The 26,701-nt window shown below is 39.9% G+C and overlaps 2 protein-coding genes across 2 annotated transcripts in view; both read left to right on the top strand.

The window, feature by feature from the left end:
• LOC135224912 (ATPase family AAA domain-containing protein 2-like) overlaps positions 1-26,701 on the top strand; it is a 262,177-nt gene that overhangs the window by 27,461 nt on the left and 208,015 nt on the right. The window lies entirely within an intron of this gene.
• On the top strand, positions 12,374-20,914 carry LOC135225091 (uncharacterized). Its single transcript, XM_064264351.1, has 2 exons — positions 12,374-12,483; positions 20,517-20,914. Exons 1-2 carry the CDS (start codon positions 12,387-12,389, stop codon positions 20,912-20,914), a joined length of 495 nt encoding a protein of 164 aa, XP_064120421.1. The 5' UTR covers positions 12,374-12,386.

The raw sequence follows: 26,701 nt of genomic DNA, 5'->3' as shown, positions 1-26,701 counted from the left end.
CCTTCACCCAGACGTAGCGGAAAGGCTCTTCAATCTGTGGGGGCGTCCAGTCGTGGATCTGTTCGCCACCCGGCACAACAGAAAACTCCAGGATTTCTACTCAGTTGTGCCGAACCCATAGGCAGCTGCAGAGGACGCTCTTCAACATCCTTGGGACAATCTCTTTGTGTACGCCTTTCCCCCACGTTCTGTCTGATTCGTAAGGTGATCAGCAGGGTGCTGGTCACCGCGAATCTTCGGATGATTCTGGTGGCTGCGCCCCAAATGGCCTCAGGCTGTTTGGTATCCGGACCTGCTGGCTCTGCTCGCCGAAGCACCGAGAGAGATTCCCCCCTGGCACAACCTCCTGTGCCAACCGCACGTGGAACGGTACCTCCGGTCGGTTCGGTCCCTGTGTCTTCACGGCTGGCTGTTATCCACCATCTCTTGGGAGCGAGAGGCTTTTCTTGCTGAGCTGCAACAGAGATGGCTGGGCACCTCAGGCAGTCCTCTGCAACTGTATACCAGGGAAAGTGGTCCATCTTCTGTGGTTGGTGTCGTGGACGGGGGGGGGGTCTCTCCTCTCAGAGCCACTCTTCAGCAGGTAGCGGATTTCCTCGTTTCCTTCGCCGAGAGAAGCTCCTCTCCGTCTCCACAGTTAAAGGCTACAGAGCTGCCCTGGCCCTTGTCCTTGAACTGCGGGGGTTGGATATCTCCAACTCGTTTGAGATCTCCCTTCTAATGAAGAGCTTCGAGAGGTCTTGCCCACCCAGGGAACTCGGCCCCCAGGGTAGGATGATTCGTCCTTAGGAGTTTGACTCGAAGACCCTTCGAACCACTCCGAGAGTCGTCAGACAGGGATCTGACCCTCAAGACCCTCTTCTTGCTGGGCCTGGCATTGGCAAAGAGAGTAGGGGAACTTCATGGTCTTTCTTTTGATGCTAAACATACGAGGGGATAATGATTTGTGATGCTCGATTTCGTCCCGGACTTCTTAGCGAAGACTCGTAATCCTTCAGTCCCTGACAACCGGTTCGAGTCATTCACGATCCCTTCCCTGAAGGACTTCACCGACGATGATGCGGATGAGATGCTGCTTTGTCCTGTGAGGGCGCTACAGCGCTATCTGAAGAGAACTCGGCACCTCAGGCCTGAGTGTCGACGCCTCTTCGTTAGCACCGGGGTTACCAAGAACGAGGTGTCTAAGAACACTTTCATTTTGGCTTCGTGAGGTAATCAGGAGGGTGTACGCTGCGGATAGGAGTGACAACACCCGTACCCCTCGTCCGAGAGCCTACAAAGTCGGAGGTATTGGTCTGACCCTTGCGTTCTGCAAGAACTTCGTGGCACAGGTGCTGAAGGCAGGGGTTTGGGCCAACCAGACCACCTTTACTTCCTTCTACCTTCGGGATATCGCCCACAGATCCTTGGATACCTTCTCTTTGGGACCCATGGTGGCTGCTCAACAAGTTGTGTAGCATACCCAGCACCCGAGTGGACAGAACAGCATCACATCCTTGTGTGACTGCATGAATGGACGAGTGCAAGAGTATGTGACTGGCTTCTTTTCCTCTTTTCTCAACTCTACCTGTGGGCAGAGGGCCGCGGTCGTCACTACGCTGGACAGGAGGCTGATGCAGGTAAGCTACGCTATTGAGCTCCATCCTATCCCTTTCAGTAGGGATAGGATCAGTTATCCACCACTCCCCTAACAATGGGGGGGAGTGGATGCCAACAAGAGACAAACCCTTAACTTCATATTGGCTCTTAAAGTAGGAACTAGTTCTTGCTTGCTATTCATAAGAGGCACGCTTGCCTCCCTCTTATGAATTTGGTCCAGAGGTCTTACCACTGATCCTGCGGTACATCCCGATCAGCTGGACAGAGGCTGGATCCCTCCCTCTGCTCTTTACGACCAGGGAGGGAACCAAGGTCGGATGAACACCAGTCTGTTCATAAGACTCGGATTCCACTCACCAATAAGTGAGTCTTCCTATTGTTAAAGGACCGATGGTTTGTATTACGTATCAGAACAAATCGCAATTTGTCGAAAATTGTATTTTCATACAATCGACTTACCTGTCAGATATATACATAGCTAAGACTCAGTCGTCCCAGCTATGTAGATATATATCTGCCAGGTAAGTATGTATGAAACTTTATTGTATCATAACAATATCATTTTTATACATTCAACTTACCTGTCAGATATATACATAGCTATTACTCCGTCGTCCGACAGAAATTCGAATTTCGCGGCACACGCGGCAGTAGTCAGGTGATCTACCCCCCCGCCGCTGGTGGCGGGAATAGGAACCATACCTGTTTTCTAATTCATATTTTTTCTGTCGCTTGGAATGTAAACAACGTTTGCAGTTCCTCCTGATGGATTTTCGTGTTTCATCGCCATCGATCGTCTGGGCTAACTTTTACAGGGAAGTAATGGATCTTTGGTTCGGCATACGCTTTTGTTAACTTTTAGAATTTTTTGATAAAATTAACTTCGAAAATTTAGAAGATTAGTGACGTGTAACTACCGAAGTTTTCGGTAGACACTCATCCACTTTCACGAAGTGAATTACTTATTCTTTCATGAAAGGGAATTACTTATATTTATTCATTAATACAAATAGTGTTAGAGTTTGATTGAGGAAATGTATATCTTTCTTCCTAGTTTGGGAAGTCGAAAAGTAACTATCCTTTAGAAGCTTTATTAGCTCTTGTGTTAACGAGCAATTATAGTAGTAACAGTACTAGTAGTTGTTGCATCCCTCCATCACCTTCTTACTCCGCAGAATCTACAATATCATATTTGCAAATTGTAGACTTTGGATATAGTTCAAATGCGAACTCTTAGAACGTAAGAAGTGAATATAGTGTTTCCCCCCATTAACAATGGAGGGTGCATCTGATCGGCTCTGTCTCGCTCTCAGGTCTAGACCTCTTCCAAGCTCACAAGCCCAGAGGAGAAGGAATGTCGAAAACCCGTAAGAGTTTCAGAGAATCCCCACCGGTCAGGCGTCCCCTCGGCAGGTTCTGTAGAGCGTTCCCAGACTGCCAGGGATAGCCATTGGAAAGGCATCCTAAAACAGTGTTTCTCCCTTTTTATGCCTACGGTTCCTCGAGGGATAGAAGAACTTCAATGAATGAAATTGGCGAAGATCCTCGTATAATGCCTTCTGGTAGAATTATTCAAAATGAGAATGACATTAATCGATCCACCTTTCGGAATCAGCGACGATTTAGCGCCTTCTAATATTAGAGATCATTCGATAACTTTGTGATAAGTCATTGTTCGAACATTTTTTTTTTCGCAACTAGATGAAAGCGCTATCCCATGGGGGTATGAAATTGTTATTTCAACATAAGATTCCCCATCGGTGCATTATTAGATATAAATCTATTATGATGAGAACGATTTAGATTGTTTGTCAATCGAATGAATTATGGATCTCGTTGAGTGATAAAGCATATATGTATGACTTTTAAGCTTCTAGCTCCTACCATGCTTAAGACAAATCGCCTTAGGACTACGGTATGGCAAGGCAATAGACACCATACCGAAATTTATGCTATAATGGTCAAGTGAAACCCTTACAAAATTTCCTAAATTAATACGGTTTACCTTAATGTATCAGTATTATAGAGGATTCTATTACGCTAGAGTATGAGTTATATGATGCTATCGTGTCTTCGAGAAGTGATCGGTAGAAGCATATCTTTATTGTGGATTGAGAGTAGGATAGAACATTTTTCTTCGTGTTAGAGAGGTTTCCATGAAATACAGTACCCTTCTAGGACTTTCCTAGGAAGGAATAGGTTTAAAAGAAGAATTGTTAGACGACACCTATTAGTTTCTAGACTTGTCGAAGTCTCGTTAGCTTAATTTATGCTTATATAAAAACTTCCTGAAGTTCGATAGTAATTTATAAGATTCCTTTATTTAATGGAGTAACTGGCAACTCTGGAAAGGGAAGGCCAGACTGCTTTCGCTTTGAAGACCAACGCAGTCGCAGTACCATCTTGTTCTCAGTCGTGAGAGGTCGTTTACAGCTCTCTCCTCCTGCGGAATGGGATAACTAACCGTATCTCTTCCCTACAATCGTGGTCTTAGCCTCGGATTGAGGGAATACTGAAGCTATCATAAATAAACAAAATATTGTCTGCCTTTTGTTAGGAATCTTTCAATAAGAAGGATATTACAACCTTTCAATGCTGTTTACCGTAGGTAACATGATTAAAGGATTCTAATGCAGCAGAACATGTTATTATTTAATGCACTCATACTTACGAAAGCATGACTTATTAGAATACACTAGTTAGAGAAGAGAGATGCAATAGAGATTCACTTCAAGACTACGGTATGGTCAAGTCTTTCGAGAAAGGACACAACCGTATTTAGAATCGGATATTGCGCAGAAGTTGTATGAGTCAGATGGGAAACATTCTTTTAGTGGGAAATGGTTTCCCTGAATGGATTATACTACGTATATAAAAGTTTTTCTTATAAGAACGGAATTAACATATGAAAGGATGTTCGGGTACCATAAAGACACAGATGTTCTGGCACATAACATAAAGATAATTAGTAGGAGGCGCCAGCCTGGCGCAGATGCGCCACCCTGGCGCAAGTTGCGCCAGCTTGGTGCAATAAGCCTAGAGCACCATCCAAAATATTTCTCGTTTCAGCGATTTTTATTAAATAAAGCAATGCAAGAATTTGCGAGTCCGTGAGAACCTCGATCGACGATAATAACTGTTAAAGTATGTCTAACATTTATTGCAAAGAGTTGTGAGAACCTGCGAGAAGTCTTCTTCATAGATCTCTTAGCAAGAAGAAGACGAACAGTCTTCCTGTAAACTGCTTCCTTTTCCTCAAACCATGCCATAAGGATCATAAGCGCCAGCCAGACGCCTGGCTCTAACTAGAAAATAATTAGTTAATAGATATGCCTTAGAGCAAATTATGCTTTCCTACATAGAGCTGGGAAGTTACTCAGTCCCTCGCACTGGAGTTGGTCCTTCTCGTTCAGGAAAAATAGGGGGGGGGGGGGGATATACGGAAGAATTACCGAGGAAAGAATAATTCCCTTCCGATATACTCGTATTAGAGGAAAAATTGAGAAGAACATCCAACTATGGAAGTACTGTGAATTATAGGATTCTTACAGCAACCTCTTCTTATTTTGATATCGAGATTTCCTGACCAAGGTTGCAAGTAATAGGCCATAAAGGCTCCAGCCAGGCTTTAACCAGGCGATAGGCGAACAACCAGGCGCGAGCGCCAGCTAGCCGCGAGGCGTTAGCCAGGCGCGAGCGCCAGGCTTTAACCAGGCGATGGGCGCCAACCAGGCGCGAGGCGTCAGCCAGGCGGCGAGCGCCAGCCAGGCGCAAAGACATCAGGATCTCCAATTTCTCAGTATTTGGAGATAGACTTTCCAAGAGTTTCCTCTTTGAGAACTGACCACAAGATCAGTTTTTTTCCTGACAGGGACACAACCAAGTTTTGTCGCACAGGCAGCCGTGGCTTGCCTTGGTCAGGATTAACTGAAATTGCGGAAGTCTCTAACAAGAACAGACTTCTCATGTCAGGTAATTATAGTGGTCGCGTGATGACTCGACTTCTTTCCTGGCAAGAGGAGTTGTTTTGGGAGAAACTTTTTGCCAGAATCAACCCTCTACTGACAATTATTCTAGATATCGCACAGGCGAACGTAGTACGTGTCAGATAAGTGGGTTCTTCTGCTTTATAGACCTTTTGCAATGGTGAAGAAGAAGCTGATTATCTTTAGAGGTCTCTTGTTTTCCTCAACCTTATGAGACAAGTGATAGAAAATATAATCGGACTCATAAGGTTAATCTGGGTGCAGGTTTTAGAAAGACCTTGGCAACCCCTTTTTTCCCCTTTTTTATTGCACGTTTCGGCTAGTCCCTTGAAACCATGCAGCTCCTCTTTTTCTCCTCTTTCATTGTTATTAAACAGGACGGTATATTATCCTACTCCTATGTAACCATAATAACAAGGGAGACCTTGTAATGTTTTGGGTACTGGAAAAGACTCGTAGGAGCTCTCAGTATTGGGTGAGAGGCTCTTTCAAGTATCTGAACCGTACATTACGGCCTGATGTCCTAGGATATGGAATCTTGAATGATGTTCCTCGATCCTGGATCAGTTAGTAGGAGAATAGGATAATAATAATTTTGTTTTGCAGAATAACGATGATAGAATTTTTCCATTCTCTCTGTTGCCCAGGCACTGAGGACAGGAAGAAAGAATATAAGAGAGAGGTAGCAATATACGCCATCTTTATTTTATAGAAGGGGAATAAAATTTAGTCTTTTTTTCCCCTAAAAGATAAACTCTTTACAGAATGTAAGACAAAGGGTCGTTCAAAGAAAGAGAGGATATATGTTATGCCTCATTTTAGATTCTTAGAGTAGTTGGATTCTCAGAGGTCACGTTCTTCTCACAGCAGGTTTTGGAAGCTCTTTCCGAAGACAGTCTGAATATTCTTTCAACATCTATTTTAAATGGACCTTAACAACCTCTCCACTCCGAGTCTGTCTGCGTGCAGACTGACCAGAAGTGGACATGAATGAGAGGATGTTTCAAAGGTAAAATGACAGTAGTCATGGATAAGATAATATAATTACTGCAGATCGTGCTTGAGGGAATGAGGAAACTGTCCTCTTCCGATACCTATGTGAACCACAGACGGTTTTTTCTTCCCTTTCAGAGGGAAGAATTACCTTTGTATATATCTGCTATCAAAGAACGCAGTAAAAGGCTATACTCTGTCTCTATAAAGGGAATTGGAGATAGCAGAGCATTAAGATCTTCGGATCTTACACTTACTACCTCTATACGACAAGACTTGGAGATCTTATAGTTACAATGGGATCCTATTTGGGCCTCAGATTCCGTGTTCTGACAAGATGGAACTGCTCCTCATCAATGTTTCTCTTGGTACTAATCGACCAAAAGGACGAGTGAGATTTTGGCTTGGAATCTGGAATCAAATTCTAGAAAGACTCGGCAATGGGTTCCTGCCAGCATGGTATGTTTGGCAAAAGAACTATAACCTTTTATTCCTGGATCAACGCTTTCAGATAAAGGATTCGTTGTCCAGGCAATGTATTTACGTTGTTATCTACAAAAGAAATATAAGGTTTTAAACGTTTGCTGACAGAGTCTTTGGAATACGATGAGGGCTCAAAACTACTTCCCAGAATGGTTCGAAGAGATATATTTTAAAGAGCTAGAAATCGGCAATCCTCCCAATTTCAGCTCAGAGTCTCCTTAAACTTCCAGGCTCTTTCCCTGCCTTCGTGCAAGGATAGGGAAGATTTTGCAACGAGAGAAACTCATCAACATGTAGGAAGAGTGCTCGTTAGCAACTGAAGTATCAAGTATATCCCCACTCCTCGGAGGAAGCTGGTCTCTCGGGACTATTAGATTTCCTATCGTCTACTGGGATGTAGCCGAACTGAAATTACCTCCCCTTGTTGCAGAGGCCATAAGCTCAAAGGGAAAGAATTTCTTCCACCCTTTTCCTTTCTCCTGATAAACGATTGTGGATGTTCAAAGACTTTCGGACAATGTAGCGCCAATCATTCGCCAAATGCCAACAGGTGTAAAGGACGCCAGAGCAAAGACAGTCCAAAAATAAACACTGTCATTGTCTGATGAGGAGAAGGAGTAGGCCTCCAATCTGGCGCAGATTGCACTAGAGGCGAATAAATCAGGCAAATAAATGTGTCCGAGGTGGACATCGCCAGTTTTCATCGAGACTCTTAACAAGCTCGAATCTCTAGCAAGTGGGGAGAAGTCAGCCAGGCGCGAAGAGCCAGCCAGGCGCGCAGGCGCCAGGCAAAAGCGAAGCGGGCCACCAGCCAGGCGCGGAGACGCCAGCCAGGCGCGAGGCGCCAGCCAGGCGCTAGGCAACCAGCCAGGCGCTAGGCACAGGCAGGGGCGAGGCGCCAGTCAGGGGCGAGGCGCGAGGCAGCCAGTCAGGCGCGAGGCCTCCAGCCAGGCGCGAGGCGCCACCAGGGGAGGGTGCGAGGCCCACCAGCCAGGCGCAAGCCCAGGCTCTGGCTTCATCCAGAAGATATCTGTTTGCAAAGAAAGCCCTGGTCTTCTTTGGAAGATGGAATCTCTAAAGCACTTCTTGAGTAACTTGACGTTTCCTTCAACAGCTAATAATTAAAAGCGCTTGAAGTGCAAGCTTTTAACAATTCTTGTTCTTTCCATAACAATATGTCGTGAGAGTCATATTAGCTGTATACGGGAGATGCAACTCTGTGTTGACTTCTCTTTGCATGAAGGAGATCAAGTGGGCCTATGAGAGATCCTTCTCTCTTTGTTATACGTGTCCCACGGATGCGTTGCTGGGATAGGGAAGCCGACACTGATCCTTAACTAGTGAAGTAAATTTTTTTTTTTTGTTTTTAATTTTAACATAAGTGTATTATTTTCTGGGGGTTATTTGAAATGAGTTTGGGATATAGCTCTTTTCAAATTAAGCACAAACCCCTCGTGTTAGGAATCAGGTGATCGGATCGTGTTGTGCTCCTTAAATTATGCCAATGGAGGCATTGGTGTATTGTCATGTAAGTGGATAAGACCCCATTGACAAATGACCCACTAAGAATTCTGTCAAGTAAGTGGATAAGACCCCCATTGACAGATCTACAAGAACTCTTAGCCATCAGGTCACATCCTCGCTGAGGCTCTTGAGACGAAGCAGACTACTAGCAATAGCTAGGAAGTCGACCCTTCGTCTAAACACATAGGAACCAAGGTTTTATTTATTTATTACCTACAACGTATGTTGTTTACCTGTCTATTCAAATAGCTGTCTTTACCCTCCACAATGGTGTGAATCAGCTATGTATATATCTGACAGGTAAGTTGAATGTAAAAAAAAAAATAAGAATATTGATTATATGATACAATAACCGTTTTTTATATACATACGGTTACCTGGCCAGATCCTATACAATTAAATGGCCCGCCCACCCAAGCCTCCCTCAGAGACAGCTGGTTTTTTTTTTTTTTGAAAAAAGAAAAAAAAAAAAAAAAAAAAAAAAAAAAACAAAAATATGGAAGGAAAATTAGAAAACGGGTTATGGTTCCTATTCCCCATCCACCCGACACCCAGCGGCGGGGGGTGTAGATCACCTGACCTACCTGCCGCGTGTGCCGCGAAATTCGAATTTCTGTCGGACGACGGAGTATAGCTATGTATATATCTGCCAGGTAAGTATGTATAAAACTTTCTTTATTGTATCATAACAATATCATTTTTCCTAACTATACAAACCTAAGGTCCTTTACACATAGTCCCACCTCATGCCACCCCTCACTCTGTTTCCTGGGCCTAAAGCAAAGTGAATCTTCACCTCTCAATATTGCGGGACCACTGACTGTCGGACAAGCAGTTAACTACCGAACCTCCTTGTTCGAAGCTTACGACCGGTTCCAGCTGCCGCTGATGACCGTTCCTATTGTTAAAGGACCTCAGGTTTGTATAGTTAGGAAAAATCCAATTTTGAACATTGTGATTTTTCAGTCTTGAAAAACATTTTATTTAACTAATGACAAACTTGAATTTAGTAAACATAACATTCTCAAATTACTGGATGATGAAAGGTTTTTAGAAATTCGTAGAATTTTTAAGCTTTTAAACATTGTTTTCAGTAATAATGTTAAGAGTTTACTATAGAATATTCTCTATAGTTGCATATATGAAATTCCTTGTAAAAAGTGGGATAAAATAGTTTGGGTTGAGGAGAAAGAGTGACTGTGTCAAGTCACCCCTATCCCCCTATCCCCTCAACCCCCATTGTCCCTCGCTTTGAGACCTTGTCTAGACCTTGGTAGTGTGGAAACAGCAGGGCTCCTCTTACCGCCCGAAACGTGGCCAAAAGCCATGGCCATGGAGAAAAGGAGATTGTTATGCTTTTTTGTCGTATTCATTAATCTCGTGAAGATTAGGGGGGGGAAATGGGATGATAATTTACTTTAAATTGGAATTAATTTAATCACTAGGAACCACTGAAGCGTCTATGCTGATCTGTGGGCTCGTATAACTTGCCCAAAGAATGAGTTGGTATAAAGTGGGTGGGCTAGTACGGGTAGCCTAAAGATTAATTAACCTTAGTAGCTAGTAGTAGTTTATAAGTTTATCATTAGCTTTAAATGCTATGTCTTGGGTAGACATAGTCAATATAAAGCCTGTGACCAGCGTCTCTCTTGTTGACATACATAGAAAGGAATCAAAGTACCGTGGGCCCTCCCTATTCGCGGACTCTCAGATTCACAAATTTCTCTCTGGACCATATTTACCTGATATTCGTTGGAAATTTGCCCATTCGCTGTATTTTTCTTCGAGAAATATCCAGAAATTCCTGGTTTTTAAAATCTATTTCATCTTAAAATGCACTTTTTGTAATAAACTATTTAAAAAATCAGGTACTATATATTTTTGTAAATTTTTGGTTCTTCTGCAGTTTGTCTTTTTACTTACCAAAATAGGCCGTTTTCTGTGTTTTTACATGGGGGGTCCAACTATTTGTGAGGGGGGGTTTGTTCTGGTTTCACATTGATCACTGTAGTAGTTTTGATGTACTACAGTAGAACTCCCATATTCAAAGGGGATGGGTACAGCACACACCAAAATGCGGCTAGCTAATAAAATCTGCAAAAAAATACCTTACCTTAAAACCATCTTACAAAATGTGGTAGAACTGCCATTTTGGTTGAAAAAAAAAAAAAAAAAAATTTATACCTGAATTTTTTGTTTTTTAATAATTTTATCACAGTGTGTTTAGTCATCAAAATGATATGAAGTTATAGTAATTTGTGAATATTTCTCTGAAAAATACTACGAATAGGCAAATTTTCCTCGAATAACTGGTTATCTATGTCCATGGAAAAATCCGGGTGAATAGGTGAGCCTCCACGAATAGCCGGGGTTGACTGTACATGCATTCCTTTAAGCCGCTTTACAACAGCTAATCCTAATTGATTGAAAGAAACAGTTGGTGTGTAGTCTCAAATTTCTGTGTGTAGGCTTTAGTATAAACAAGTTTTAAATTTTTTTTTTTTTAAGGTTTCTTTTTTAAGTTTTCTATGTAACAATGGTTTAAAAAGGAAATAATAGTCTTTTTGGGTAATAAAATTATTCAAATTGGCATATGAAATAATACAGTAATTTGTAAATAGTTTTGTCAGGCCAATGGCAACTAGATGGTGTAGGGCATGGGTTTTTTTAATATTACAATATTAGCATATGAATTATACAGTAATCTTGTTAATAGTTTTGTGCCAATGGCACTAGATGGTGTAGGGCATAGTTTTTTAATATACAATATTAGCATATGAATTATACAGTAATCTTGTTAATAGTTTTGTGCCAATGGCACTAGATGGTGTAGGGCATAGCTTTTTCTGTTCACTCTTCTTCCATCTCAACCCTAAAAAAAAATCATTACCTATGTTAGGACACAAGGCTTATATGTAATGCACTGTGCTATTCAAAAAATTATTGTCTGTAGTGTTGACTTGACTTTGCTCTGCAAATCATCAATACATATAAATAATTTTTGACTGGTATCGCTCCCCCGCAAGGTGCTGAGCAACGGTTTATATGTTTTTTTATATCAGGATTTTTTTCTATAGTATACAATATGTACTAATTAAGGGTGTGGTGAAAATGTGTAGTTGATTAATCGACTTGTGTGATTGGCTTTTCGTCGAGTTTCCGACTTAAATATTTACAGAATGTCTTCCTTGGGTGTGTCGTTTATCTTACGTCTTACGAAACAGTGTCGGAATGATTACGTGTTTTGGAGTAATATCCTATCTCTTTAAGATCAGAAGTTCAGTAAAAGTACTACAGTAGTAAAGTATTGTGATGAGAAATTAGGTAAATATATCACAGCAAAGTATTTATACTTTCCTGTTTATGATGTGGTTGCGTTGCACAATTAGGACTCAAAGATTGGAGTGAAAATTGGAAAACAAAAATGTAAAGATGGGAGTTTTTTTTTATGTTTATTAAATTAGAATTTAACAAAATTATTGATGGATGTACTGGATTTCAGAGCTGCAGGTTTTTTAAATTTTATTTGGAATTACGGCTTAGCCAACTTAGTACATATAATATGGTACTTCTGGTTAGATAATTTTAGGCTTTAGATACGAACATGATCCTTTGGTATATGTATACAGTATATATACTATATATACGTATAATTATTTTAAGGGACTGAAGGAAAGAAGGCAGACTACTGTTGATGAAATTGTTCTTATAGAGGTTGTGTCACAGATAACTGCATTGTAGCTATTTGCAGTTTCTTTTTTTTATTTTGATTAACTATTTACAGTTGTTTTTGGGATAGTGATGACCAACTTGTCAAGAGTACGTCGCAGAACTCGTAGTGTGAATGTCACTTTTAAAGATGCCACAAGTCCTAGATCAGCTTCGAGCAGATCTCCAGGTTAGTATCCAAGATAGATGTGTAGCAGTAGTTTGGTGGCTGTTTTATCTCCTTACATTTTGTCAGTGGCTTCTTTTTAATATCTGCCTGTCAGTGTGTCAGACAATATGGTTTTGCATGGCTTTATTACAGATTGTAATTTTGATGGAAATACTATTGGTTAAAGTGCAATCATAACTTTATGTGAATCCTAATTCTTATCTGGGATTGGAGAGGTAAAGTCATAATTAGGAAAAAAGTACCTACTTTAGTTGTGATAATTGCTAGAGAATACATTTTACATATTTTAAGTTACTAGCCAAAGAATAACTCAAGTGAGGTGTTCAGAAGTATTTTGAACACATTAGAATGATTTAGCCCAAAACTTGGCAATATTTTTTATGTGAAGCTGAATGATTTTGATTTTTCACAACTTGAAAGTGAATAAAATAGTTTATTCAAATTTTTTAAGACAAACCACCATTACCCTATTGTGCATTCAGCTCAATTTCCGTACAAGTTCCAAAAGAAAACTTCCCACCTGGCAGGGAGGGTATCTTGGCTCTAAACCTCTATTCTCTTGACTTGCTGCAAGGAAAGATGACCAGGGAGTTGGTTACTTCCTGTAAGGTAAATGTTTCTACTTAAAAAAAAAAACAAAAAACAACGGTCCTAAATTTTTAGTAAATGGGACCAAAAATTAATGTACGTTTGAGGTTCATTTATGCCAGAATGTTTTTGGATGAACAAATGGATATAGTACTACTGTCTCCACATAAAAGGCAATTATCTTGAAGTTAAAGCAGAGGTTTGAGCCTGGTGCATTGTCTCGAATCCCGAGATCTTGGAGAACCACAAATAGCTGACTATAGGGGCCACAAAGATTGCTCATCACTCCCTCTATTGCCCGTCTCTGTTGTCTTCCTTGCCTTACATTCTATGACAAGTAACTTACGCAAGTTCCTTGCTAGGTCTTAAAATTAATTACAGTAAACCCCCCTGTATTTAGGGGTTGGGTACCAGACAGAGACACTAACTGCTGCGAATAGCTAAAATTCTTGAATATTTAAAACCCTTCAAAAATGCTTTGAACTGTCTATTTTGATAGTTTAAAACACAAAAAGCTAAAAATGCTGATACTAGAGTGTTTTAATAGTTTTATCTCAAAAAGTAAAAAAGTGCATTTAGTCATGAAGTTATAATGAAAATACAGTGATTTTGTGAATATTTCTCGGTTAAAATTACAGCAAAAAAAATATATGGAATTCGCGGACTCACACGTTCGCGGATTTCTCTCAGGAACGTTTCCCCCTCATTGTGCTGGAAAAATTGCACATTCCCTGTATTTTTCTGAGAAATATCCACAAATTTATGGTTATTTTTATCAATTTCATCATAAAATGCACTTTTTGTGATGAAACTATTAAAAAAAAAAGTATGAACATTTTTAGTGGGGTTTTTTCTTGAGTTTTAACTAACAAGATAGGCTGTTTTTAGCGTTATTATAGGTGTTCCAAACATTCACGGGGGGTCTGGTACGCATCCCCCGCGTATACGGGGGACCACTGTATATATGGTCATTCTTCTTTAGGATTTTGTTAGTCAAAAAAAGTATATAATTTAGAGTTGGACTGGGATGAGAAGTACTTGGAAGGGATGGGCTTTGTGAGGCCTAATGAAAGGATGCTGAGGTGATCCCAGAGAGTTCACAAGCAAATGACATGCTCCCTTCATCAAATGCATTAAAAAACATATATCTCTGTTTACCCCAGATTCATACCGACACCCTTTTAGAAAAGGTGAGCGAGTCAGAATATTCTGGCATGTCCAATTTAGCAGTTCTCTGGTATTTTAGCAATAATTTACCTTAGAAATAGCGCTAAAGGAACGTGTTTCACTGGGCGACATGGCTTCCTCGCCCAGAAATAGATTTTTCCTACGTCAAAATCCCTTTTTGAGACCAAATCTTTACATTCTTTACATGGGAGCTCAGACTAAGCTCTTGCAATAACTGCACAAAGTAGGGCACTGCTTGCTGGGAAACCTACAAAGCAGTATTGTGGCATTCACGTTATCAAAACTATCGATACCCTCTTTCATGGTGGGTTGCAGTTTGTTGTTTTTCAAATCTTGCATGTTAGTGCAAAATTTAATTCTCTAAGCGAGAAAGTACCCATAGAAGTTCTGAAAAAAGAAAAAATGAAATTATAAAAGTGGTCAGTAACTGCTACAGGAAGACTCACTGAACTTTTAAAACTTTGAAAATTAAAATAAGCTGTGATAAGCATAATTCATATACTGTCTATGCCTAATTTATTTATTTTATATATATATATATATATATATATATATATTATATATATTATATATATATATATGTATATTGTGCAGAATGGTTCATTTGAAAATAATGAGGTGGAAATACTGCATTTTATGGAACAGTTGAATATTATTGAATGGCAAGCCATGCATGGAAAAAATACTTCACTGCTATGGTGGCTACTTGAAAAACTTGGCTGTACAGGCAACCAAATTGAAACTTCTCTGGGAGCAAGTGTGGAAATGGAGTCAGAGGCACTGTTAGGTTATGTAATTTAGTATCGTAAATGGTTTTGTTATAAGACAAATTTACAGCTTCTGCTGTGATTAGTTTAATGTTTTTGTCTCTAACAGTTTTTTGGTTAGTTTTTTCAAAATTAGAACACTGAATCTTTGAATTCACAAAAATAGTGGTCAGATTCGTTTATTGGCGAGAGTTGAAGGATATAAATACAGAAAGCATTTCAAATAATTTTTTATTTTCAGTCCAGGTTTATTCACGAAAATGAAAAACACTACCATATTCAATGAAGGTATTAGGATGAAGCTTGTTAGTGGCTTATATAATTTTACTTTCACAGAATGGTTGAAATAACTTTTTTTTTTTTTTTTAATACGTACTGAAATAGGGTACTATTTTTTTTTTTGGCGTGACATTTTCTTGTTTTTCAGCATTTCATGCTGAAATGTGGTTTTTTAGTTTTGTTATGAAGTGTATTAGTGAGTGCTTTTCTTAATTTAATACTCTAGTGGGAAGTTATTTGTAAAACTAAAGCTATATATGGTACCCATCCAACAGGACCAAATGCCTTAACAGTGGTTAAGGGATGCAGCATATTTCTTGAGTGCAGTTGGAGAAAGTAGAGAAATTTGGACAGATCAGGAGTCTGTTTTCTCACACTGTTGTTTTTGTATAATCTAGTAATCTGCTAAGAAATAATAATGAAAGTTATTGCTGTAAAAGCATTGGTGTTTTGAAATAATATTCTGCTATATCTGTTACTTAGAAATAGAAAAAGTGTGTGCTCTTTATGGGAGAAAAATTTCTTTTCACTGGAATATTTAGGTACTGTTGGAAATGCTATTCAAGTTCATATGTACACAACTAGTACATAATCAGAAACAAGAAAGTATAGTTATGGTATCAAGTCTTTGGGGTTCAGGATATATTTAACGTCACTGAGACTATACTTTTTTATCTGTTAAGTCTGTGATCAAATTATTCTTAAAGTTCTGTTTTTAGCATTAAATGTTTTATTATGTTCATAGCATTATACTGCAATTTGTGTCCCCATGAATATTTTGTCAATCACAGTTGTTTCTTAGACGAGGTGTGATATATGAGGATGTAACCATTTAGATGTTTTAAGTGCATTTTGTACCTGTTGGTACAAAGATATACAGTATAATTGTATATGTGCTATAAAACTTTGGTGTTTTCATATAAACTGTTGTTGATGTATTTTCATTGTCTAGTCAACTCAAGTAGTTCATGCTCTCATACTGGATTCCAGTGAAGATGTTAATGGCTATTTTGTGTATGTGTGTGTGTGTGTTTTATACCATAGTTAAGACTAAATCCATTCCTGCAGTCTTGTAACCTAACTGTCTTAAACTAAATGAATGTTTATCATAATGGGAATTGAATTAATCCATTTCAGACATATAAAAGCAAAATTAACAAATTGTGACATATAAAAGCAAAATTAACAAGCTTAGCATGAAGAAACTAATTACTAAACATAAATAAATAGGTAATATCAGTCAAATTTTGTTTCTCAACTGTTTTTGGGAGAGTTAAATGCCAGTACTATGTGGTGGTATGTGGTGAGGAAAGTTTATGGAAGGGTGTTCTCTTTTCATAAGAACAGCAGGCAACTGTGTCTTTTGGATTGTTTCTCTTGCCTTTCTGCTGCTTTTTTGATATTTGTGTTTCTCACTAAGAACCTGTCCAGTGATGTTTGTTTTTGCCTAAGGTGAGACATAGCATGGTTATTCAGTTTTTGAGTGTTTACTGCATTTTTTGAGAGTGTTATATATGTTTCAAAGAAATTTTGTGATTAACCCACTCTCCTCACATTTCTTTTATTCATGAACTAAGAGTATCCTGTATCATTTTTCTATTCCCCCATTTTTTTTCTGATTTGCTGTTATCTCCAAGCTTCTTGGGCCTCAGGATGATCAACCCTATGTTAGTACTAGAATCACCAAACATAATGCAAATACAAATCAGTTAATTGGAAATGTGAGCTGAGTGACAGCTATATGTGAACTGAGCTCTTCCTCTTTATTTTAGCTGGGAACCATACAGTTTCCGGGCAAAACCACATGGATTGGGCACATTTATGTGCCTAATGCTATAAGTTCTAGCTAGTCATTTTGGCCTTCAACTAAGTATGTCCTTTAATCAAGTTGTCTGTAAATGAATAATTATATATATATAATGTATATATACATACACGTATATAGTATATAAATTTATTTTGCAGTTTTGACGATAACGAGTTAATTGGTTGAAACAGATGTTGGCTTTGGAGTGATTGATTATAGCACATATTAGTTTTGCTTACAGTCTTAAAGACTGGAAGAAGTTTTATAAATATTTTGAAGTATGCTAGCTAAATGAAAAAAACCTGCCAGAATGCATCATTCTTGTGTAACCACTGGTACAACTGGAACAGTAAAAGACCACAGAGCTGATTAACTTCTATATTAGGGCTGGCAAAAAGGACTAGATTTTTTGTACATGGCTAGGAGCAAATTGGTTACTTAGCAAAGGGACTTACAGCTTATTGTGTGATCCGAAACACTTATCAAGAAGTGAATTTAATCACCAGAATTAAATTCCTCTGGTTCCGTATTTGCAGCAGCGGGGAGCAAACTCCGGCTACTAGATTGATAGGCCCGTACACAACCCACTCGTCCAATGAGGAACTAATGGGTAAATCAAGCATTAGAGTGTTGGTGACCCCTAGTAGAGCAGCAGCAGGAAAACCAACGAGGACAGAAAGCATACAAAGATGAAGCAGTTGCTTGTTCAAAATGCCATTCAGGCAAAAATCTGCTTTTGCATTTTCAAATGCCAAATAGACCTCAAAATCTGTAGCCAAGAAGTGTTAAGTCTGCTAAGCTTGCAGTAGGTGGTTAAGTGGTCAGTTGCTCGAGAAGTATTGAAGGTGCAGTTGAGACTTGGCAATGCTGGCTGTCAGGTGTTGGTTAGCAGCAAAGCTCTTGTTTCCTCACAGAAACAGCAGAAAACTTCTTTCGAAAAGCAGAGTCCAGCCTCTTGAACATGGCTTTTGAAAACCAACGGCTTCTGATGGGACTCAGCAAGAGAAGTCCGGTAATGACGTTTCTACACCAGAAAAGGGGCCCGGTGGATGTCATGACAACGGTGAGGATGAGAGGCCACTCCTCTTGACGTCATAAGCTGGGAAGAACGCTGGAATGACATCATGACATCTTTAAGGCCAGCGCTGGGCGATGGCCTTACAGGTGGAGCGATAAAGGGTAACCTAGAAGGTGTCAATTGTGGCACACACGAGAACCAACGTAAAGAAGTCCTGGTGGAGGCGGGACTGCTGTAGGGCCCGGTAGGGGGGTACCCGCCTCCAAGGAGGGAGAACCCTGTAGACCAAATAACACCCAAACAGCCACCATCTTGGTTTCTTCAGCATCTGAAACAAAGGAATTAAAAGGCATAACCTCCTCCCTCTCAGGAAGAGTATTAGAACCCGAGGAGGAGGCTACATTAAACATAACAGCATCCTGTACAATTCCTGATATTTCCAACGACGAATCAATGGAAGAAAAGGAAGGCAACAGGGGTACACTTACAGAAGGGAGAGCGCTCGCTGTAGAGGGAGAAGCCAAATCGCCCAGACGAGGAGAAGAAAGACCTTCCCAAGAAGGAATAGTAGAAATTCTACGACGCTCCTTCTTCTAGTTAAACATCCTCCACTGTGACTTAGGCTAGGCATGACATTCTGGGCATGGATTAATAATGGTACAATAATTATGTAGCTCGGCACCTACTGCAAGTCATATGAGGATGTGTGTTCATAGACTCCAAAAACCAGTCAATGATCCACAGGTGTGTAGTATGTCTGTCTCAGCCATTCTTCTTTTGTCTTTTGACAATCATCAGTGCACCTCATGTGGTGCACTGTAGGCATTACTAAAGGCTCTTTGAAGTATCCATTTGGCTGTAGCTGCAACCCCTTTCATTCCTTTTATTTTACCGCCACTTAAATCTTCCGTCTTGCTATCCACCCTCCTAACAATTAGTATTTCTTAGTGCAACTGTGAGGTTTTCCTCTAGTTACACCTTCCAAGCCTACCTACTTTTTCCTTTACAGCGCTAAATGTCCTCATAGGTCCTAGTGCTTGGTATTTGGCTTAAATATTCCAATATTCCTTACTCTTGAGAATTGGCATGTGTTGGGATATTTCAACAGCATTTTTGGCTCTAATTTATGGGTTTGAATTGAACAGTTAGGTATTCATTACCAAATGGCTGGCGTGTGTTGTTTTTCATTTTATTATAGGTAAGTAATGAATGCTACAGGTAACAGATAAAACTACCACACAAGCTCAAGAGATAAGCACTGTTGCACAGTATAAGTGTCCTACTGCACTGAAACATTTTCTGTTACATATTTTTTTTTTTTTTTTTTTTTTTTTTTTTTTTTTTTTGACATGAGCAGTAGGCAGTGTAGTCAACACCAGTAATGCTGGTAATGAGTTAAATATTTGTATACCATATAATGTTAGACACCATTCCAAAAGATTGTTATACTGACTAAGATTTTTCTCCTAACTGTCCTCATAATACTTGGAGACCTAATAAAAAACCAACTTAATGATCTGCTTTAACCCCTAGTCATTTGACTGGAACTTGGCCTTTGCATGAACATATCCCTTCAGCCTTTAATGTAGCCGGAGACCAGATGATCTGACCCAATTTGAGATAATTACGTTGCATGTAACCAAAAAGCCTTTGAATTTAAGATGAACATGTAGACTGTTTATACTCTTGGCTTATTTTAGTTTACTCCAATGCATGTTCATGCATCCCATTAAAATACATAACCTGTTTTGCTCTATCACAAGATAAAGCAGTTAATCCAAAATCTTTAATAAATTTCCTCTAAGAGGAAAGAAAAAAAAATGTACGAACTGGCAAGAGGATACAGTGCCACCTTTGATTGGAGAATCTATTTTATTGAGTGTACATTACTGTCACCTTTAATTGGAGGATCTATTTTATGAGTGTTCATAGTTTGCATGGATGCACGTTGGCTATTATAAAGATATGGCTTTTTGATGAAAGACATGATGATGGTGAATGAGAATATTCTAAAAAGATTAAAGCAAGTAATTGTTGAGGTTTAAATATTTTATTTTTAACCCACGTTAATTTTAAGGGCACAATCTGCCCAAGAGCTGAATGATTTCAAGGCCGCTTACCACATAATGTATACAACATTGGTGGTTGCCATAATTATTCCTTTTTGCAATTTCATTAAAACACACCATAAGTAGAATTTTGGAAAGAACAGTTACACAAATATAAGAATGAAAGTGTTGTTTATAGCCAACAGATGATGATTGCATGTGCATATGGTTAAAGATGATGATGACTGTATGTAGTGTTTAAAAGACATTCATCTTGTTAACTTTCATATAAAAGCAGATTTATTGAGTATTTGTTGAGAAATTTGTTTTGTTTTCAGATTCTATACCAAGGAGATCACTGTCACATAAAAGGCAAGATGAGGCAGCTGGCATAGAAGGGGATACTGATACTGATGATGAGCTTTTTCAGCACAGTCAGTCACAACGCACTCGGGGACAGTGTGGTAAAAATCAGAAAAGTGTTAGGAAAAATGTCTATATGATGAATGGTGATGATCTGGGAGATGAAGGACTTGTGGAAGATGAGATAGGTAAGTTATACAATATTGCAGTTACTATGGAACCCAGGTCTACTAGAACAGGTCATGAATTGGAGCGGAATCATGTAGTAGATTCTAAGCACCCATATCCCCAAAATGCTATGCTCTTGAAGAAATCGAATATGAGTTATGAGATTGAGGAGGAAGTAGCAAACAAAATGAGCTATACCTTTTAAAAAAATGGCAATTACAGGACCAATGAACAAATACAGTGGTACCCCCCCTTTTGCGGGGGATGCGTACTAGGACACACACACACACACACACACACACACACACACCACACACAGACACACACACACACACACACACACACACACACCACAAACACCCCGTGAATAGTTAGAACCTGCGAATGTTTGGAAACCCTATAAAAATGCTAAAAAACAGCCTATTTTGTTCGTTAAAAAACTCGAGAAAAAACCACTAAAAATTTTCATAATTGGTTTTTTTAATAGTTTTTATCACAAAAAGTGCATTTTATGATGAAATTGATAAGAAAAAAAAAAACAGGAATTTGTGGATATTTCTCATAGAGTAACATCGCGAATGCGCGAATTTTCCGCAAATAATGCGGGGAAACGTTCCCGAGAGAAATCCGCGAATGTGTGAGTCCGTGAATACGGGAGGCCCACTGTATTTAGTGTTTTGTAAATTAAATCTCATAGAAAATAAAAATTTTTGTAGTTCTCTTGTAAGCAACATTACCATTAAAATTAACATCCATATTTTGTTAAAAAAATTAGAGGTAGCAATGGCCTTTATTTCATGATTTGTAACTGTACCCTGTGGTTTTTGTAACTCAGCTTTAGAAATGCCTGTCTTTTTCATGAGGAGGAGGTGGGGTTTATTGAGACCAGATTTGAATGTTTGTGTAGATGGACAGCAAGCTTGCAATGTGAACCCACTGTCAATCTCTACCAGCATTAAAAATTTTAGGATCTTTCAGTTTATCCAGTCATGAAGTTATAAGCGGCAGGTTATTAAATAAGTTTTGAATTATTTTCCAAAAACAAAGCCTATGTCAACCCCCATGCTAGTTAAGAATTTAAGAAAATAGTTCAGTTATTGGCAGAGTTTCTGTTCTGACGGCTTGATGATAAGCGAAAATCACCGCTAAATGAAAATCGGCGCTTCTCGGCACTGATAACTGGTTAATGGAGCCTCTATTAGGTGTGTATCAGCGCCGATAACCAGAAATTGGCTCATTTCAAGCCCCATAAAACTGGATCGCCAATAACTGGGACTGCCTGTATATTATTTACTAATGTAATCTCAGTCACTGATCACTTGAGTGTTAGTTTTGCTGGAAATGTTAATTTTTATCCTAAGATCAAATCCTTTGGTCCCCTCAGCTGTATGATGAGGAGTTAAGGGGCCAGCCGGTAAGCCAATATATGTTGGTATTGGGTGAAAAACGCAAAATCTTGAAAATAAATTCACGGCGCTTCGTATGGCAACGGAGAATGTGTATACGAAATATTTTGTAAAAATTCCTCTTACTTTCATAGTTACAGGGTAATTAGTAAAAGTAACTCAATTAGACAAAAACATTGATCCATACAAGAAAATGCAGTGTTTATTCTGTTATCGTAAATTTTTATAATTATTACATTTTGATATCAAACAAATTGTAAGCAATGGCATCTGTAGAGATTCTATGAGTCACAAGATGGGAAGTTATGACTGAGCTTGCACCCTTCAGCGCGAGCAGAAACATCAGAGTAAACGTTTGAGTTTCACCACTGACCTTGCTTTTATGTCTGTTTTTCTTTGTTTTGGCAAGAATTTCATCATGCCAAAGAGGAAAAGACAAGCAAAACCATCTTGCTAACATACAGAAGGAGAGAAGAAAATTTGCTCTAATAAGAGTTCAGAAGATCGTAATATCAGTTAGTGAAGGAGAGATGTGTGGTTTGTGGAAGAAGGAGCGCCTGTTCACCTAATTCGTGCCCCCAGGCATTGATCTTAATTTCAAAGGGCTCTTCCTTTATGTTAAACATAATTACGTTTTATTAATACTCCATAAAGTAAATAAAGTTCAGAAGATCGTAATATCATTTAGGGAAGGAAGGAGAGTGTGTGTTGTGGAAGAAGGAGCGCCTGTCTTACCTGATGCAGTGCCCCAGGCTATGATCTTATTTCAAAGGGCTCTTCATTTATGATTAACATAATTACGTTTTATTAATACTCATAAAGTAATATAAATTCATAATCATGATTTATTAACATTCTTTGTAAAAATACAAAGGAAAACTTTCAATGCCCATATCTCAAAACTACTAATTGACCTTCAAATTCTATCTTCTCCCTTTGTTTAAGAGCTATAGCATTGAAAATTGGTATATAACTTAGAAAGACATTATAGAACAATCAAATGAAACCCTTTTTTGCAATTAAATTTTTTTTTCTTCTATGGTAAGGGAAAAATTCATCTAGCAAAAAAATGACTGGGGAATAAAAACTCCATTTGATTGGAGGTCTACATCCAAGGTCTTAATATTAAGTATCAAGGAGGAGTTAGAATTTGAAAAATGGTTATTTTTGGGATAAATCGCAATGGTGTCACAAAACCAAAGGTCAGAGGTGAAGATCATATGCAGTTTGGAGATGTCCCAAGTCACCTTATTAAATGGTATGAATGTCAAAGTCCTGTCCTCAAAAAATGGCATTAGCCGACCGGCCCCCTTAAGAACGATTACAGGCAGTCCCCAGGTTACGACGGGGGTTCCATTCTTGAGACGCGTCGTAAGCCGAAAATTGTTGTAAGCCGGAACATCGTAAAAAAAAAATCCTAAAAAATCCTTACTTTTAATGCTTTTGGTGCATTGAAAAATATGTAAACTGCATCCTTATTGCATTTTTCATAAAAAAAACTTCAAATATTTATTATTTTGCATTTTTGGTGTCATATGTCATCTGCCAGATGAGTATTGTAGGCGTCGTAACCCTGGAACATGCATCATAACCCTGGAAATAATGTCTGCTGAATATAATTGAGAAGCGCCTTAACCTCTGAACATCGTAACCCGAACCTGTCGTAACCCGGGGGACTGCCTTATTCTCTTATTAGGCCACCTTTTTCCCACATTTACTCTGGGAGTTGGTAATCTCTGAATTGGAAGGTTAATTATTATCAGATTGCAATTTTTAGAATTATTTTCCTGCTGTGTGTTTCTGAATTACTACAACTTTTTTTTAAGGACCAGGTCTATTGCTTTAGCTTGGGTTAGGCTCCATTTTTCTCTCTCTCTCTCTCTCTCTCTCTCTCTCTCTCTCTCTCTCTCTCTCTCTCTCTCTCTCTCTCTCTCTCTCTCTCTTTTCTCCCTAGTAGGGCTCTTGCTTTCCATCCCATTTTCCTTTGTACTATTAAGGGTATCAGCGTTTCTCTATCTCTCTCTCTCTCTCTCTCTCTCTCTCTTCTCTCTCTCTCTCTCTCTCTCTCTCTCTCTCTCTCTAGTAGGGCTCTTGCTTTCCATCCCATTCTCCTTTGTACTGTTAAGGGTATTGGCGGGGTCGGGGGTTAATTTTGAGTGATGGTGTTCAAACTTCCAGATGTAAGTCCCCGTCTCGTTGAGGAAGGATCTTGCCCTATCCTCGATTTCTTTGGAATCGGGAGGACCACACCCGATGATCGTCTTGACGAATTTGGTGGGGGTTTCACCGAGTGCTTAGAATTCTTCGGAGTTTCCAGCATCTTTTGAGTGTTCTGGTCTTCTACGATCTGCAAACACTTGGGCGAGACGAGAATCCCAGATAATTGTTACTACAAAAATCGGGAATCTCGCCGAATGCTCGAATTTCTGGAATCTCTAGCGTTCGAGAGAAGTACTGCTGCTGAAGGAAGAATATCTCGGGAGGGGCTCAGCCTGTGTGGACCTGACGGTCCGTCACCTCAGTAGGCGACCAACCCCAGGATAGAGAAGAACGGGTGTAATCCTTTTTGAACATCCAGTTCGGCTTATTTGAAACTATCATCAATTCGTATCTTGTTCACCATAGAAGAGTACTTCCTTCGGGAAAACTTCTCCTTCGCTCTCTTCATTAGAGAATGAAGGGTGTCGGCTTCCAGTCCTTATTCTTGTTCCTCGAATGGAAGAGAATTTAAGATGGAGGTCTATGTACAGGAACCTACAAATATACTACGTATATTGCCCTCACGACATGTTTCTGTTATCAGTTGAATTGTCTGAGGTGTAGGCACATACCTTAGTTAACTCTACGGGTTGTGACCGAGACAAATAGTATCTTCTTAATTGAACTGCAACTCAGGACTGCCCTGCAAACCTCCCAGGAGTTACCAGTCTCGATTTTGAGATACTTAAGGTATTGTTACAACAACAGCAACCCATCGTTTGCATTCTCCGAAATTAGTTTCGATTAAATGCAAATGCTCGAGCGTATTTTTTTTGCGCTCGATGGTTCTAGCCGAACGCATTCCTTCTTGGAATGGATTACCTGGCAACTCAGGATGACGAGTGAACGAGAGCTAGCGGTGTATGGCTGCCTGCCGCACCCCAGTGCCAACTGGCTCTCCGAGATAGCGGTCGGATTATGTCTCTCCTCTGCAATGATTGACTACTGAACCGAATCTCTGCCCGACAATCTCAGACTTAGGTCTCTGATTGGCTGGAATTTTCGCGTACATGAATGACCATCTATACTGCAATGCCTTTGACATTGCGAGAATTTTCAGACAGATATCTCAATAGACTTGCTATCATCTTTCTGTTTACCGCACGGTAACAGATGTCTGTAGCCTAGTCTCCCATTGCATTGCACCTGCCGCTGCGATAATGTGGAATGATTTCTTCAGACATCTGAGTTTGTCTTCTAAATATATCTCGTATTCGTAGGTGTGCAATTGTTCATTGTTCACCCCGAGTTGTAGATGTATATTGGAAGACATCGCCTGTTCCCCACCCTGCCAGCTCTACTTCCAAGTATATAGATGTCCTCCCTAGATAAAGCTGGGAAGATGATGATTCAGCCCATGAGAAGCGGTTCTTCAGGCAGTACAATCCCTGTGTTTTCATTACTGAAAAGCGCTCCGCTTTCATTGCAACTCCGACTTCTCACCAAACAGCAATGAAGTAGCGTTTTAGCGTTTTCAGTCCTTTGTAAATCACAGGGATTAAGCCGTCTTCGCGGGTTGTGTCATCGGCGGGACTTTTCTAAGTTCAGAACCTTGAGAGTTACTTCTCGATTCGGCTGTGAAGACGTAGGTCTGCATACACCTATCACTTCGTCTTCAACGGCACATAGTGTTGTTTCTCCTTAGTTGAGATTCAACTACCATGAGAACTTCTGTCTTGCCATCAGGGACCTCAGTCTCTAGAAGGCAATTGACTTTCGTCTGTTGGGCACATGCCTTGAGAGAATCATCATCTCGCCTTCCGGCATCGGTGGTAACAGATAGACGATTTGTATGGTCTCTCGGCATAATCCGTCAAAGGCAAGGGTCACGTGACTACGCTTGGATGCTAGGACAGCTTGCCTCACACAACAAAACGCAGTCAGTCGGCAGCTGTCGAAGCGTCCAAGACCGTCACGAGCTATGCTGTGGACTTTGTATCCGTTGTTCCAGATCAATTATTACTTTGTCCTACTAGTGTGTTCCGGTACCCATAACCACTGACACCCATGGAGTGTTGGTGTCTTTATCCACTGCGGAGATGAAGAAACTTCGCTGCAGTGGGGTACGAGACCGCGAGAGACTTCGCTGCAGTTGGGACACGAGACCGCGAGACACTTCGCTGCAGACGGATTGACCAGTATGGGTACTGGACATCACTCCAAAGAATATGTCGGACAGGAAGATGGATAGGTCATTGCGACCATATTCTTCTTTACCCTTCGGAACTGCCCACAGGTTCCTTGGGAACTTCATTTCCTGGACCAGTGGTGGATGCTTGCAGGATGTGTTTGCTACCCGCTCCTTGAGGACGTTTGCATCTCGTCCA

The sequence above is a fragment of the Macrobrachium nipponense genome, chromosome 12, assembly GCF_015104395.2.
Source record: "Macrobrachium nipponense isolate FS-2020 chromosome 12, ASM1510439v2, whole genome shotgun sequence".
Lineage (NCBI taxonomy): Eukaryota > Metazoa > Arthropoda > Malacostraca > Decapoda > Palaemonidae > Macrobrachium > Macrobrachium nipponense.
This window is presented reverse-complemented; position numbering and strand designations above follow the sequence as displayed.

What these genes read in the sequence shown, in the direction of transcription:
- LOC135225091 (XM_064264351.1), top strand. Translation starts at nt 12,387, where the DNA reads ATGACCAACTTGTCAAGAGTACGTCGCAGAACTCGTAGTGTGAATGTC. An exon ending in AGCTTCGAGCAGATCTCCAG is followed by an intron (nt 12,484 to 20,516) that starts GTTAGTATCCAA and finishes TTTTGTTTTCAG; the next exon opens with ATTCTATACCAAGGAGATCA.